Here is a 17,007-nt window from a genome sequence, read left to right as displayed (position 1 = left end):
AAGCTTTTGCACAGCTAAAGACAATGTGAACAGAATAAAAAGACAAACCACACAATGGGAGAACATATTCGACAATACATATAAGGGATTAAAACCAAAATTTATAAAGAACTTGTAAAACTCAACATTAGGAAGAAACAATCCAACCAAAAAATGGGCACAAGAAATGAATAGACACTTCTCCAAAGAGGACATACAGATGGCCAATAGAAATAAAAAAATTCTCAACATCACTAATCATTAGAGAAATGCAAATTAAAACCACAATGAGATACCACCTCACACCAGTTAGAATAGTGCTCATTAACAAAACAACACAGGATAGGTGCTAATGATGATGTGGAGAAAGGGGAACCCTCCTGCACTGGTGGTGGGAATGCAGACTGGTGCAGCGACTGTGGAAAACAGTATGAAGATTCCTCAAAAAATTAGAAATGGAACTGCCCTTTGACCCAGCCATCCCACTTAAAGGAATATATCCCAAGGACACCATATCACCGACTGAAAAAAAGAAATGCACCCCCATGTTTATGGCAGCATTGTTCACAATAGCAAAGATCTGGAAACTGCCCATCAGTGGACGATCTATTAAAAAGCTTTGGTGCATATATACAATGGAATACTATGGGGCTATGAAAAAAGTGGAAATATTACCTTTTGCAACAATATGGAGGGACCTGGAAACTATTATGTGGAGTGAAATAAGCTAGGCAGAGAAAAATATCGTATGTCCTCACTCATTTGAGGAATCCAAGGAATAATGAGAACTGAGGAATGGAATTGAGACAGAGGAGGGATCAAAGGGACCAGAGGAAAATAGGACAGAGGGAAAGGGGATGATAGAATGGGATAAACCTGAAGGGAAAGGGAAGGGCGCTCTACGGAGGGGGTAAGGGGATATGTTGAGCGGAATAGAGGGGAGGTGGGATGCATTCAGGGCAATGCTAGAATCTATGTAAACACAATTAATTAAATAAAAGAAATAAAATAAAATTCAGTTGCTCTGTTCTCTAAAAAAAAAGAATCTTCTAATGAGGTAAGATATTCATGTTTTCAAATAGTTAGACCATGAGAGAGAACAATATGAACATCTTAGGAAAGAACTAATAACATGTTCTGAGTTTTTTTGTATATCACTGGAGAAGAAAGCTAATGTACTATTTAAATTTGGTTTGGAAATATGATTGGATCAACAGAGATGGAGAAAGGAAAGAAGTTTATTAAAATAATTAATAAACAATATCTCCAGGTACTTAGTTGTAACAGCAAATACCTTAATTTAGCTTGAGAGTACAGTGTTTGAATGGCAGATGTGATTACTTTGAAAAGATATTGGAGCAAATGTCATGATGGTCACTGTGACCTAATTAGTACACTCTTAGATATATACTCAAGAAAAATGTGCCCATTTGTGCACCAAAAGTACAAGAGTATTCATTATTCAGTATTCAAAACAGCCAAAAATGAAATGCTTCCCAATGGTTCATTAATAGAAAAACAGATTCAAAAATGGTATATATTTGCATAGTGGAATACTGTGTATAGAGTCATGAAAATAAATAGATTGTAACTTCATGCAACAGTATAAATGTATTTCAAATATATATGTTGAACATAAAATTCCAGACCCAGGAGTATATATATTATTGTTTCATTTTTTTAAGCTTCCAAAACAAGAAAATATACAGTTTTAGAAATCAAGATAGTGATATTTCTTGGGAAATAGTGACTAGAATAAAACGCAGGAAGCTACGGAGACACTGGTCACTGTTTTGTTTTGTTTTTTATTTGGGTGCTAGATACATGGATCTGATCAGTTTGTGAAAAGAGTGCCAACTGTACATTTATGATTTGATAATTTTTCTATATGAATTTTCTACTTTAAATGAGCAAATGTAATGATAGCATTTCAGGAGTTGATAGTCTTTATTCAGTAAGAAGTTATGGAAGGTATTTTTTAGCTGAAGAATTGCACAATTCTACAAATCAGAATTATTGAATCAAATGGTAGCAAAATGGATTGAAATGAAAGAGGAAATGAAGACTCTCGCTTGTATAGCTATAATGACAATACAGAGAAAGAAATGGAGAAAAGTTTGAGTTAAAATGGACAAACTTTGTGCATAACAGAATAGAACAGATAAAGAAACAGGAGAAAAATTTAAAAACATAATATTTTAAGACCGGATGGCAGTCTGAAACACAAAAACAGAAAAAGATAAGCATTTGGCAAACGTTGGCTGTGAGGTCAAATATGACCTGCCATTGTTTTTGTACAACCTATGAGCTATGAATACTTTTAATATTTTTAAATGGATGAAAAAATTTAGACGCAGAATTATATTGTTGATACATAAAAATTATATGAAATTTAAGTTTCAATGTCCATATATTTGTTGGAACACAGCCTCACTCATTTCTTGCATAGTCTGGATGACTGCGTTTGCAATACAACAGCAGCATAGCTAAGTAATATGATAGCGGGGTATGGTAGGCCAGCACAGTACATAATAAATTATTTACATCTTGCCCTTTACAGAAACATTCTGCTAACTCCTGATTTAGAGCTAAAGTTGTAAATGATATATATCATATATATCATTTAAGCATATATATATAAAATATATATTTATATATATATTTATATATATACTTAAAAATGCCTAATGGCTAATGGAAGAATACAACTTTTGTTTAAAAAAGAAGGATAACATTAGAATAGAATTCAAAGGATCACTGCATAGAGTGACCAACTAAATCTGTTAGTAAAACAGTTGTCATTTTATAGTACTTAAGAATTTAAAAGGTAAATTCATATACATTTATTCATTTGCTCTCTAAAACAGCCTGTGAAGAAATAGCATCATTTTAGTTTACAGATGAGAAAACTTAGATTCTAAAAGATAATTATGTCCCAAAGAAGAAGGTAATAAATATTATCCAAGAGAATGTGAAAATTATTCTCATGTTTGCATCCTGCTCTAACATTTACCAACACTCTACTCTTTTTATTACTATTAAAGTTTAGTTGATGTACAATTTATATTAGTTTTAGTTGTACAATTTAGTGATTTTACAAGGTATATATACCTTCCAAAGTGATCACCATAGTAAGTCTAGTAACCCTCTGTCACTGTACAAGATTATTATGATATTGTTGACTATATTCCCTACCCTGTAAATTATATCCCCATGATGTATCTAATCTTCAAACTGGGAGTTTTTATATCTTCAGCTTCTTTGTCTTTTTTGCCAGCTGCTCCCCCCCCAATCAACCTTCAGTTTGTTTTCTATAGTTTTGAGTATGTTTCTGCTTTGTTTTGCTTAATTATAGTTTTTAAGATTCCACGTATAAATGAGATAATATAATCTTTGTCTTTCCTTCACTTATTTTACTTGAAACAATACCCTCTATGTCCATCCAGGTTGTTGCAAATGAAAATAATTCTTTGCTCCTTCCTCCCTCCCTCCCTCCCTCTCTTCCTTCCTTCCTTCCTTCCCTCCATTCCACCCTTCTTTCTTACTAAGTGAGAAGAGGGAGATAGATTCCTGCATATGCTCCAACCAGGATCCACCTGGGGCTGATGCTCAATCAACCAAGCTCTTCTCAGCTTCTAAGGCCAATGCTCAGAGTAACTGAGCATCCTCAGTACCTGAAATGGATGCTTGAACCAACCGAGCCACTGGTTGCATGAGGGGAAGATGGAGAGAGGGGGGAGAAGGAGGAGGAGAAAAGTAGATGGTTGCTTCTCTTGTGTGCCCTGACTGGGAATCGAACCAGGATGCCCATATGCTGTGCCAATGCTCTATCCACTGATCAAACCAGTGAGGGCCAGAGTTTATTCTTTTTTATACCCAAGTAATATTTCATTTTGTGTATATTTCTGTGTGTATGTATGTCAGATTTTTTTACCCATTCTTCTATTGATAAACACTAAGTTATTTTTATATCTTTGCTGTTGTAAATGCTTGAATGAATATAGGAATGCATATATCTTTTTGAATTTTGTAATACTTTCAATTTCAGAGATGGAATTATTAAATTTATAATATATAGTAATTCTATTTTTAATTATATGAAGAATTTACATACTCTTTTCCTTAGTGGCTGCAATGATTTATAATCTCACCAATAGTACCTGGGAGTTTCCTTTTCTCCATATCCTTGCCGACACTTGATATTTGTTGTCTTTTGATAATAGCCATTCTGGCAGGTGTAAAATGATATAGCATTGTGGCATTGATTTGCATTTCCCCAATAATTAGTATTGTTGAGTGTCTTTTCATGAGTCTCTTGGCATCTGTATATGTCTTTTTTAGAAAAATGTCAATTCAGACCTTCTTTCCATTTCTTCCAGTCATCATGGCAAAGTATTGGGAAAAGTTTTCAATTAGCAAAAATTAAGCCTCAGATAAACCTCATTAGCTATGATACTGCCACTGTGTAAAGCTATTCTTCCCATTTTTAATTGTATTTTTTTATGTTGAGTTGTATAAATTTTTTTAAATGTATTTTGGATATTAGCCCCTTATTGGATATATTATTTGCAAATATTTGACAGGTTACCTCTTTTTGTTGTTGATGGTTTCTTTCAACTGTGCAAAAGCTTTTTAGTTTGATGATATCCAGTTGGTTATTTTTTTCCTTTTGTTACCTCTGCCTGCAGAGACATATCCAAAACAATATTTACTGCCTAGCCTGACCAATTGTGGTGCGGTGGATAAAATATCTACCTGGAAAGCTGAGTTTGTGGGTTTCAAACCCTGGCTTGCCCCATCAAGGCACATACAAGAAGCAACTACTATGAATTGATGTTTCCCCATCCCCCCATCCCTTTTCTCTTTCTTATCTCTCTTAAATCAATAAATAAAATCTTTAAAAAATACTGATTATGCTTTCTTCTAAGAATTTTATGGTTTCAGTCTTTTGTTTAAGTCTTTAAACATTTTGAGGTAATTTTTTTTGTATATGGTTTAAGAAAGTGGTCTAGTTTCATTTTTGACATGTATCTGTCAATGTTTCTAACACAATTTATTGAAGATACTGTTTGTTCTCCATTGTATATTATGCCTCCTTTGTTATAGATTAATTGAACATGTAAGCCCAGGTTTATTTCTGAACTCTCTATTCTGTTTCATTGATCTGTATGTCTAGTTGTTTTGTTGTTGACTTGTTTTTGTTTTTTTCCAGTACCATACTACATATATTATTACAGCTTTGTGGTATGGTTAAAAAATCAGGAAATATACTTCCAGCTTTGTTCTTCTTTTTCAAGATTGCTTTGGCCAATTGGGCTCTTATATGTTTCTATATAAATTTAGGGTATTTGTTCTGGTTCTGTGAAAGATTCCATTGGTATTCTGATAGGGATTGCATTGAATCTGCAGTTTGCTTTGGGTAGTATGGACATTTTAACAATATTAATTCTTTTAATCTATAATATTAATTATAATTTTGAGAATATAACATTTAGAGATTTAGTTTCATAATCCCTAAAATTAGGGTAAGAATATACTCACTTTAAGGCCTTGGCTGGTTGGCTCAGTGGTAGAGTGTTGGCTCAGCATGTGGAAGTCTTGAGTTTGATTCCTGGCCAAAACACATAGGAGAAGAACCCATCTGCTTCTTCACTCTTCCCCCTCTTTTTTCTCTCTTATCTCATTCTTCCCCTCCCGCAGCCAAGGCTCCACTGGAGCAAAGTTGGCCCGGGTGCTGAGGATGGCTGCATGACCTCTACCTCAGACACTAGAATAGCTACAGTTTCAATGGAGCAATGCCCCAGATGGGCAGAGCATTGCTCCCTAGTTGGCTTGCCAGGTGGATCCCAGTCAGGCACATGTGGGAGTCTGTCTCTCTGCCTGCCAGTTTCTCACTTCAAAAATATACAGAAGAAAAAAAATATATATGTAGACACACACACACACACTCACCTTATAGGGTTGCTATGAAAATTAATGTTTAAATATATGTAAGGTGCCTAGAAGGGTGTTTGGCATATATAAATATCTATTTTCATTGTCTTTGGCAATAAATACCAAAATGAATTGACACACAATTGTAATCTCATTTCCAATATTGGTAATCTCTTTTAAATGGTAGTAATTTAAAAAGGATTTGATAGACATTTATATCAGAGTTGTACTCTATTGATTTCAGCAGGGACTGAGATATATAATGAGGAAGTCATCTTTATTATATGCGGCTTAAATGTCTATTTGTCGCTGATAGCTTATTGGTTGCTTGCGTAACTGTACTAGCCAATGGGGTGAAGTTGCCATGATGTTCAAATAGTCCTGCCTTCTGGCATGCCACCTCACAAATTGAGGTTAAAGATTGGAGCAATTATTATGCTGTTAAGAAATCTTAACACCAGAAGGGTTCTTTGCAATGGTACAAGACTAGAGGTTCTCCAATTGAAAAATAATGTCATAATAGCTAAGTCTTTGACTGGCTCCTCTAAAGGTGAAATACATGTCATTCCAAGAATTGATTTGGCTGCATCTCAAACAGGGTTGCCGTTTCAATTGAGACGTAGATAATTTCCTGTAAAACTTGCCTTTGCTATGACCATCAATAAGTCTCAGGGCCAAACGCTTAAGCGTGTTGGCATTTTTTTACCTGAGCCTGCATTTGGACATGGTCAACTTTATGTAGCCTATTCAAGAGTTCGTGAAAGAACAGATGTAAAATTAAAAATAATTGATGGTATTCTGCAAGGCAAGCTTAAAAACGATGGAAAGATCTACACAAGAAATGTTGTGTACAAAGAGATCTTTGACATGTGAATTAACATTTTATTATTTAAATCACCTTTATTTATTGAGCTAGCGGTGGCTCTTAAGAAATGTACCGCCAGTGGTTTCCTTCATTGCACTCTACTTTAAGCAATTAAGCAAGTAGAAGGGGGAAACCCCATGGAGCACTAAGCAAAGGGGCGTCCTCGCCGCCTGCCCTGGGTAATTCAGTTTGAATTAGCAGACACCTTTGCACAAATCATTTTAATTACAATTTATAATATCTAGAACAGCGGTCATTTCATATGACCTCCGGGCTTTCTAGTAATGTTTTAGAGTCGCTTACCTACTTGATCTAAAGCTTTGTACCTCAGTTTCTTTGCTTATTCTGTACAAAATATTCTAATAAGTAACTTTCACTCAGAATTTCTAAATATCAAGTATTTTCTTAAATGCTACTTTGAAATTTCTTTCTTTTTTTCTTTCTCCCTTTCTTTCTTCTTTCTTTCTTTCTTTCTTTCTTTCTTTCTTTCTTTCTTTCTTTCTATCTTTCTTTCTTTCTTTCTTTCTTTCTTTCTTCCCTTCCCTTCCCTTCCCTTCTTTTCCCTTCCTTCCTTCCTTCCTTCCTTCCTTCCTTCCTTCCTTCCTTCCTTCCTTCCTTCCTTCCTTCCTTTATTTCTTTTTCTTTCATTTTTAGAGAGAGAAGAAGAGAGAAAGACTGGATGGGGGAGAGATGAGAAGCATCAATTCTTCATTTTGGCACCTTAGTTGTTCATTGATTGCTTCTGTATGTGCCTTGATGGGGGATGGGGGCTCAAGCTGAACCCATGTTCCCTTGCTCAAGCCAGCAATCTTGGTCTCAAGCCAGCAACCTAGGCTTCAAGCCAGTGACAATGAGATCATTTCTATGATCCCATGCTCAGGCCAGTGACCCCCAGTCAAGCTAGTGAGTCTCTGTTGAAGCTTCCATCTTGGGTTTTCAAACCTGGGACCTCAGCAACCCAGGTTGATGCTCTATCCATTGTGTCACCACCAGTCAGGTTGAAATTTTCTCAATGATTAAAATTGATTGTTAGCATACAATAAATCATTTACAAAAGCACTAAACATCTTCAGTAAAGGTGTCAGTCAATAGTATATTTTATTGTTGTTATTGTTCTTTCTGTGAAATCAGAACTTACTAGACCTTTTAATTTTGGAAACTATTACTCAGCTTTTGTCCCTTATCTCTTCAATGTTTGCCAATTATAATTCACCATGTAAACTGATATGTTATGAAAATCTAGTACAATAGATCAGATTTCTGTCCATGACAGTGTCATTCTCAATGTTATCCAATAATCGACCTGTTCCCTGCATGGCTGGTGGGTAGCAGCTGCAATGATTGTTATTTTTTGTCTTCAGAAACTCAGACAGGAGGGTTAAGTGACTTCTTCAATGTCAAATTGAAAATCAGTGGCATTCCAAGGAAAAGAACTAAAAATATACTTAATCAGGTCACCTCTTGAATAGCTTTAACTTTATTATGAGTATAGTGAATAGTTGTCCATGATATACCAGTGTACATTTCTAAATTCTTTATTAGATCTGGAGTTATGGATTTATGATCTCTGTGATAAAGACTGAAAAAATAGGCCTCAGTTGAATCTAACTTCAGCTATTACTATTTTAAGGTTGAAAAAAATTTTCAGTAAACTGTAGATAATGATAGCGACCAGTGGTCAAGATAAAGAAAATTTACTTCTATTTTTGAGCTAGTTTAATGTATTAGTAGCTTATTTATTTTCATTTTTTTTTTTTGTATTTTTCTGAAGTGAGAAGCAGGGAGGCAGAGAGACAGACTCCCGCATGCGCCCGACCAGTGTCCACCCGACATGTCCACTAGGGGGCGATGCTCTGTTGCTATCAGAGCCATTCTAGTGCCTGAAGTGGAAGCCATGGAGCCATCCTCAGTGCCTGGGTCACTTTTGTTTCAATGGAGCCTTGGCTGCAGGATGGAAAGAGAGAGAGAAAGGAAAGGGAGAAGGGTGGAGAAGCAGATGGGAGCTTCTCCTGTGTGCCCTGGCCAGGAATCAAACCCGGGACATCCACATGCCAGACCAATGCTCTACTACTGAGCCAGGCAGCCAGGGCCAATGTATTAGTAGCTTATAATTAATGTGCTTGTATAATACTATTGATTTCAGACATAAGTGAGTTGTGTCTTCATTCAAGTGCCTTGCCATATGCCAGCAACAGTAAAATTTGCTTTTCTCTTAGCATGTCACATTTCCTGAAAAAGAAAACTACAAACTATTTTCAGATCCTAAGGAAGAGTCCCCTGCATAAGCTCATCAGTTAAAAACCTAGTCTCATAGCTTAATTTAATTCTTCCAGTAGAAATGAAAAGAAAGCAAAGTTTAAGTGCTAGATATGTAACTATATTTTGATAATTTTCTTATAGGAAATAGCTATCATTTGCTGAGCATTCAATGTATGTCAAGCAGTATGCTAAAGAATTTAAAAACAACTTTAAATGAGAAAGTTTTATCATTTATTTTCCTTAATAAGTTAGACTTTAAGCATGGATAATTAATCTTGAGAGTATAAGATACCTAGTTTAGACCCTGAGTTGAGTTTATAATAAGTAGATAATAAGTGACAGATATTTGATACTAGTTCTTTTTTTATTGATTTTAATTTATTGTGTTTACATAGATTCTAGTGTTGCCCTGAATGCATCCCCCTTCCCCATATTCCCCTCAACATCTCCCTTGCCCCCTTCCCATAGCTATTGGTTCTTCAAGTATTGTTTTTAAAGTTGGATTTCTTATTGACCGTTCTCGCAAATTCTGCATTCATACATTTATGCTATTTTTGTTTTGTATTGCACACTATTAATTCAAAAAAGTGTTTTCAGTATTCTAAGCTTACTATCCAGAATATTTCAAAACTTTTCTGAAGTGATTTTTTCTTATTTTCCTGTATAAGTGTCCTGAAGTTTAGCATGTGGAAATACATAAGCATAAGTGGGCATCACCTATTCTTTGTGAGTAATAAATAAATAAATTCCACTTATATGATTTATTATTTTCAAGTGATACCTCTCAGACCTATGTACTGATTCTACTATTAGAATATATATATGGATTATTTTTGACAATATGATTGCATAGATTATTGCATGTAATTTTATGGTATTGATAGTATCAAACCACTTTTATTTCAAGTTATTTTTTTATTATTTGACAAAATGTTATAGGTCCCATGTGCTAAAGTTGTAAATATGGTAGTTTAGACACCTAGATGGTTTTCTACCCATACTACATTTTAAATTGCAAGTGGAAGATGTGAGTTACCTTCTGTTCAAAATATAACATAGCTAAAGAATTCATTTTATGCCAATAAATTAAACTTATTGCCCATAGGAGAATAGCACCTCAAAAGTCAGAATGATAATTAGAGGGCTGTCTTAATAAACCCTGCTGATAACATTTTTGCTCTTCTACCAAAATAATTTGTACATACATATATACATAAACATGCTTATATGTATAAGATACACATAGATTGTCATGATTTTATATACATGTGTTTATTTATATACAATGAGTTATAAATGTATACTATTACTGTTTACCAGTATATAGTCAGTATTTTTAAAAGGACCTGACTTCTGACTATATATATATAGGTAGATAGGCAAAAATCTCACTCCAAGGTAAATTTTGTCATACTTCTACCTTTTGAAGCATACTATTAGTAAAATTAAATAAAATATATGATTTTCTAATCATAATGCATTGCATTAAGCTTGGATTAATTTAAAATTTTAATGTGTTCAGTATTTGAGAAGTCCAACATCTATATTAAGGAGTAGATTTAAATATGTCAAACATTAAATTATACATTGTTATTCTCAAATTCACCATTGTACTTCTAGATCAAAATATTGTAATTCAATACATTTTTCACATGAAAAATTAAATGTGAAATGTTTAATTGTATGACTTAAAAAGGAAAAGTATGACCTGTCTTTTTAAATGAAAAAATTTTATGCACATTCTTTAATGACCACTTCTTTCACAAAGGCTTTTTGACATAGGGAAATAATTATAACTCTAATTATATGTTTTAGGCTAAGATGACCCAACTGCCTGAGGCAGAAAAGGAAAAGATAGCTGAGCAAGTTGCTGATTTCAAGAAAGTAAAGAGTAAGCTGGATGCTGAGATTGAAATATGGGATGATACAAGCAATGATATCATTGTTCTGGCCAAGAAGATGTGTATGATCATGATGGAGATGACAGACTTCACAAGGTAATTATGTGGAACATGATGTCTAATAACTTATAATGGTTAGAAACATTTGTCACATTAGTAAAACCTCAAGATATTTTGAGTGGCAGGTGCTAAAACAAGTGGTATGGCAAAACCAAATACAGTGGTACCTTGAGATATGAATTTAATTCATTCTGTAACCGAGCTCATAAGTCAGTCAACTTGTATATCAAACTGCTTATACTGGATCCGTGCACCAATTCGCCAACTAGCGGCAGCTTCCCAAATCATGATGCCTATCTCGAAATTTCGCTTGGATCTTGAACAAAAATAGGGACCGAGTTGCAGCTTGTATCTTTTTTTTTTCTTTTTTTTGTATTTTTCTGAAGTTGGAAACGGGGAGGCAGTCAGACAGACTCCCACATGCGCCCGATTGGGATCCACCCAGCTTGCCCACCAGGGGGCGATGCTCTGCCCTTCTGAGGTGTTGCTCTGTTGCAACCAGAGCCACTCTAGCACCTGAGGCAGAGGCCATGGAGCCATCCTCAGTGCCTGGGCCAACTTTGCTCCAATGGAGCCTTGGCTGCGGGAGGAGAAGAGAGAGACAGAGAAGAAGGAGACGGGGAGGAGTGGAGAAGCAGATGGGCGCTTCTCCTGTGTGCTCTGGCCGGAAATCGAACCCGGGACTCCTGTACACCAGGCCGACGCTCTACCACTGAGCCAACCGGCCAGGGCCGCAGCTTGTATCTTAAAAAGTTGTATGTTGGTCTGTTCATATCTCAAGGTACCACTGTAATATAAATTAGAAATTTGTAGATGTGTCATTCTAGATATTTTTGTAAATAAATGTCAGTTTCTTATAAACTGCCAAGAAATAATTTATAATCCACTTTATACCCTCTCACTTCTCTGTGTACCATATGAGAATATTAACTTTTACAAAGAAATTGGTAAATCAAGTTATGATCTCTATCAGAGCTATCTGAATATGTGATTTCTTATATAATTTTAATTATAGTGATTTATGTATCATCAAAATTAATTATACCTTTTGCTAGTGAAATAATAACTAGATATATTTGAATACAATGATAAAGTTATACATGAAGGAATTATACATTGTGAGTTTGCAGCAGAATTCAAAGGGATGAAAAAATTGAAACTACTAGAAAATGTATATTGAAATAACCAGGTTTAGATTAGAAAAGAAGGGAAATTAAGTTAATTAATATATTATTGGGGGGGATAAAGAGAGATGGTGAGGATAAAGTATTTCAGTAAAGTATTTCCTGTTCTATATTTTTTCTTCCCTAAGAAATTAATGTTTTACTATTGAAATACTTTAAATTGGGTTGGAAAAGGATGCTGAAATATGACTTTGGAAAGGATGTTCAGTGATTCTGAAGGTGTCATAATCTATAGGTAAGGTGTTAGAAGAGGATTCACAACCCCATAGCATGATGCCTATTTGGAAAAACACATTTCATGTTTTGCTAAAGCTAAACAGCGCAACATTCTCACAATTCATAGGTGTCACTTCCAAAGGCATCTATAGAATAGCAATGTTCTGTGTTCAAATAGCAGTAAAAGAAGAGTAGCAAAAGTGAATTTTGGACCCTGATAATCTATTGCACTTGAACTGAATCCCGATTCAGTTTAATTTCTATTCATTTAAATTCTGCTAAATCTTTAATTGCTTTAAAATAAATAAAAACCTTTCTTTTTACTTCTTTTTAACTCCCAATTCTGTTTCAAGAGTTTTCTCAGACACTACTATGTTTTTCTGAGGACTAAATTTAGCAGTTTTATATAGAGGCTATTAATTAGTTCTATCTATGTCACATATTTCTTATTGCAGGTGTTCTAGTTTGTTTTTAATGGGACTGTGAGAATGGAGATCATAGCTGGCCTTGCAGGATTTATCAACAAGTAGTCGACCATGTTGGTACCATCTCTGTCCACATATAGATTTTAAATAGCTGTGTGTATATTTTAAAAATTAATAAATTAATAAATAGTGACTAAATTCCACTTTCTCATTTTCAATGACTATTTAATTATTAATAAGAAGTATAACATAGTAAAGTTTGATGAAAGTTTACTATGTACTATGCTATGATGTATTTAGGTTTTCTCAATTTTATTCTCACAGAAAATTGATTGATTATTGAATTGTCCATTTTCTATGAAAGTGAGATTCATAGAGATCAGATAAATTGCTCAAGGACACACAAATAAAATTAACTTCCAACTGGAGTTGATCCAACTTCTGAACCTGGGTACCATTCATTGTATTACAAGTCTTTACCCTTTTGTTAAACAAAGAAGACACAGTTCTTTCTCCAAGGGGAGCAAACATACACATTAGAAATTACAATAGTTGTGTAATGCAGTATCTGCTTTGAGCTGTGATTGCATTAGGTTTTCAGAAGAGCAGGATTAAGAAGAGACAAAAGGTATGAGCAAGTGAAGTTTGTATAGACTATAAATGAGATATGGGGATTGGATTGTGGAATGAGATGACATAAGTGAGAAAACCCTCAAGGGTGGAGGCTGGGAGGTGGATATGACTTAGATAGAATTTATGGGTAAGGGCTCTAGGAAATTGTATAAATACAGAAAGAAGTTAAGAGGGGCATGAAAAAAGTGTTAGGTTATAAAAATACTTAGAAAATGAACAGTTTTTAAAAAAGAAGAAGTAGGGAAGTCCTCAAAAATTGTTATCATGGTGGTGGTATGGTGGAATCCAAAGAATTCTAGAAATGATAAGCAGGAAGAATAGCAGGTATTTCTGGATGACACTGCTGGCGGATACTCAACCCACAGGGGGTTAGCCACAGTTGGGAGACCTACCTAACTGGGCAGACTTGGAAATTTGGGTATTGGCTAATAGAAACTTGATAAATTTCTAAAAATTACTGCATCAGAGGATGGAAAAATTACTTCTGTAAACTCGATGTAGCTGTTTCTGAGCCTTGGCTTATATTCCTTGGCATATTGACCATTTTATCTAGTATTTCCTCTAGCCTAAGCTGGTGGCATTGAGCAGGTTTTACTCTGGTTGTTTGTGCACATTTAAAAATACAGAATAAGGCAGCTCTGTCATTACCACGATGGTGCATTCATTCTAGGGCAGAACAGTCTGACTTTAGTGTTTTAACATGATTTCTCCTGGATGAAGGGCCATTGATAGAGTCACATAAGCTATGTTATATTATCACATTGAGTCTGTGGCATTTTCTAATCAGCATTTCTTTTCTTCAGTTTTTGGTATTTTTTAGAATTGGACTTAAGGACTTTTTGCGTGAGTGTATGTGTGTCAGAGACAGAGAAGAGTCAGAGAGAGGGACAAATAGGGACAGACAGACAGGAAGGGAGAGAGATGAGAAACATCAATTCTTTGTTGTGGTTGATTGATTGATTAGTTGTTCATTGATTGATTTCTCATATGTGCCTTGACCGGGGGCTACAGCAGAGCGAGTGACCCCTTGCTTGAGCCAGCGACTTTGGGCTCAAACTGGTGAGCCTTGCTCAAACCAGATGAGCCCACGCTCAGGGTGGCTACCTCAGGGTCTCGAATCTGGGTCCTCCACATCCCAGTCTGACACTGTATCCACTGCACCACCACCTGGTCAGACAAGGACTTTTTTTGAGGGGTGAGAAGAGGGGAGATAGTGGGACAAGCTCCTACATGCACCCCAATTGGGATCTACCTGGCAACCCCATCATAGACCGATGCTTGAATCAACCAAGCTATTTTTTAGTGCCTGAGGCTGATGTGTTGGGACCCATCCAGCTACCCTCAACACTAGCGGCCAATTCTCAAACCAATTGAGCCATTGGCTGTGTGTAAGGAAGAGGGAGAGAAAGGGGAGGGGGGGTACAGAAGTAGATGGTCACTTCTTTGTGTGCCCTGACTGAGAATCGAACCCAGGATGTTCATACACCAGGCCGACACTCTATTCACTGAGCCAATGAACCAGGGCAAACTTAAGGACTTAATACTTGCTAAAGCAAATCTTTCCCCTTGCACTGATTAGTTTTCCTGGGAAGCATCTTCCAAATTCCTGATTGGAAGGTAAAGTTCTGGGAGCAGAGGTGTGGTGAGTACAGTGGCTGGTAGTTTCTATAGTTAGTATTAAGTAGTTACACATTCACTTAATGTAACAGTTCTTAATAAAAAAATAAATATCCATTTAATAAGTCTAAAGCCCTCTAATATAAAGATTTTTTTTCCTCTTTAGAGAATAGTTTTCAGACTTTTTTTAGGATAAGGGAGAGGCAGATGTTCAGTGTTGTGGAGGAAGGGGGAGGCTCAAACTGCCTCTTTCAGTCTCTCCCTTTACCCCAAATTTCAGTCATACATGGATCTTTCTGATTCTTAGTCTTCCCACTGCTGGTTTGGAGTCTGGCTTTTTCAGGTTAACTAAAAATAATTCACCACTTGTCATCTGCTTCCTACTTTCTTAATAATTCTTGCTGATATCTCTTCTCCTATTCCGTTCTCTCCACCCTAGTGGGTTTAGATCTTGATTTAAAAAAATAAATAAATAAAAAGGAAAAGAACAAACAAAACTCATCTGTCATTTTGGTGAACTTTGGAGAAAGAAAAAAAATGTATATATATTCATCTGACAATCTGCCATCTTAACCTGGCCACCACTAGGATTTATTAAGAAGTTTTCTCTTTATGATATTTAGAGATTAGAATACTTACTAATGATTTCTTCATAAATTATACCCCTTTTCTTTCTCATCTCAAATAAACTTTGTCCCAGCAGTCTCTTGATTGTGAACTTAATCAGTTTCCATATTTCCCCCAATTAAATAGGAGACAGGCTTTGGGTAATACTTTCTAGATATATAGTTATATCTTTGATTATTAATTAGGGTGCATTTTTTTAATTTGCTGAAAAATTATGAAGCAAATAAAACACTGATAACTCTTCTTTAAGTCAGAAGTATAAACCATCATATAAATATTTGTCAAAAAATTATGATTTCTAAGACTATATCAACTTTAATATTATTATTAATAATGTTAACAAATTTAAAATACCTGGACATAAGCAATACTATTTTAAGCACAAAATTTTAAAAAATATATTTATTCAAAAATATACCAAGTTGGTGTACCTAGGCTCATAAATTTATATTTTAAAACACAATGTAATGTCAGTTTTTACTTACATATTGACATACTAATTTGACAAAATTTCTAAGCTTTCCTTGAATTTCTGTTACTTCGTTTACTTAACATTGACTAAATTTAAATAACTGCCCTTGGTATCAAGGGTACACAGTGGGGTATTTTAAACCAGCCATAATGGATTAGGGTCTACCCTAATGACCTCATCTTAACTTGATTACATCTGCTAAGATATTATAGTATTTCATTTTTTAATTAAATTTGTTGGAGTGACACTGGTCAAAAAAAGTTATATGGATTTCAGGTGTACAACACTACAACCTATCCTTTGTATACCATATTGTGTGTTCACCCCTCAAGTCAGGCTGTATTCATCACCATTTATCCCCCATGCCCTCCTCTACCTCCCCCAACCCCGTCAATCACTACACTGTTGTCTCTGCCCATGAGTTTTTTCTCTTTTTTTTTTTTGTCCTTTATTGCTCAATCTCTCTACCCCTTTGTCCAGTAACCCCACAAAAAAATTCATGTCTTATGATTTAAACTATGAAGACAGATAAATTTAATTTTTGTTTTACTTGATAAGGATATGAATTCTATTTCTCATGTACATATATATATCTAGAAAATGATTGAAAATGTAAAGTATGAGATATATGGATCATTTAAGATTTTGAAAAACACATATGTAGCTTTTCAATTTCAACTTTAAAAAGGCATTCACTTTATATTTGAAATAAATATTATACCAGGGAGGAAGAATTATTTTTCTGTGCTCTACCATGATGACTTATATGTTTTTGTTTTTATTTTTGGATAGTGTACTAGATGATTATAAGCTCTTATTGCCTATTCCATAATAT

At 34.9% G+C, this 17,007-nt stretch overlaps 1 protein-coding gene and 1 non-coding gene across 4 annotated transcripts in view; one reads left to right on the top strand and one right to left on the bottom strand.

Moving 5' to 3' along the window:
- CTNNA3 (catenin alpha 3) overlaps positions 1 to 17,007 on the top strand; it is a 2,003,993-nt gene that overhangs the window by 1,848,606 nt on the left and 138,380 nt on the right. For all 3 annotated transcript variants that reach the window (XM_066349268.1, XM_066349266.1, XM_066349267.1), the window contains exon 15: positions 10,853 to 11,034. In XM_066349268.1, the coding sequence (XP_066205365.1) occupies positions 10,853 to 11,034 (182 nt within the window). The remainder of the gene's footprint in view (positions 1 to 10,852; positions 11,035 to 17,007) is intronic.
- LOC136381582 (U4 spliceosomal RNA) lies at positions 4,313 to 4,452 on the bottom strand. Its single transcript, XR_010747080.1, has one exon. It is a non-coding gene; the product is annotated as a U4 spliceosomal RNA (small nuclear RNA).

This window comes from Saccopteryx leptura, chromosome 9, assembly GCF_036850995.1.
Source record: "Saccopteryx leptura isolate mSacLep1 chromosome 9, mSacLep1_pri_phased_curated, whole genome shotgun sequence".
Lineage (NCBI taxonomy): Eukaryota > Metazoa > Chordata > Mammalia > Chiroptera > Emballonuridae > Saccopteryx > Saccopteryx leptura.
The sequence above is the reverse complement of the archived record's forward strand: the minus strand, read 5'-3'. Positions and strand labels throughout refer to the sequence as shown.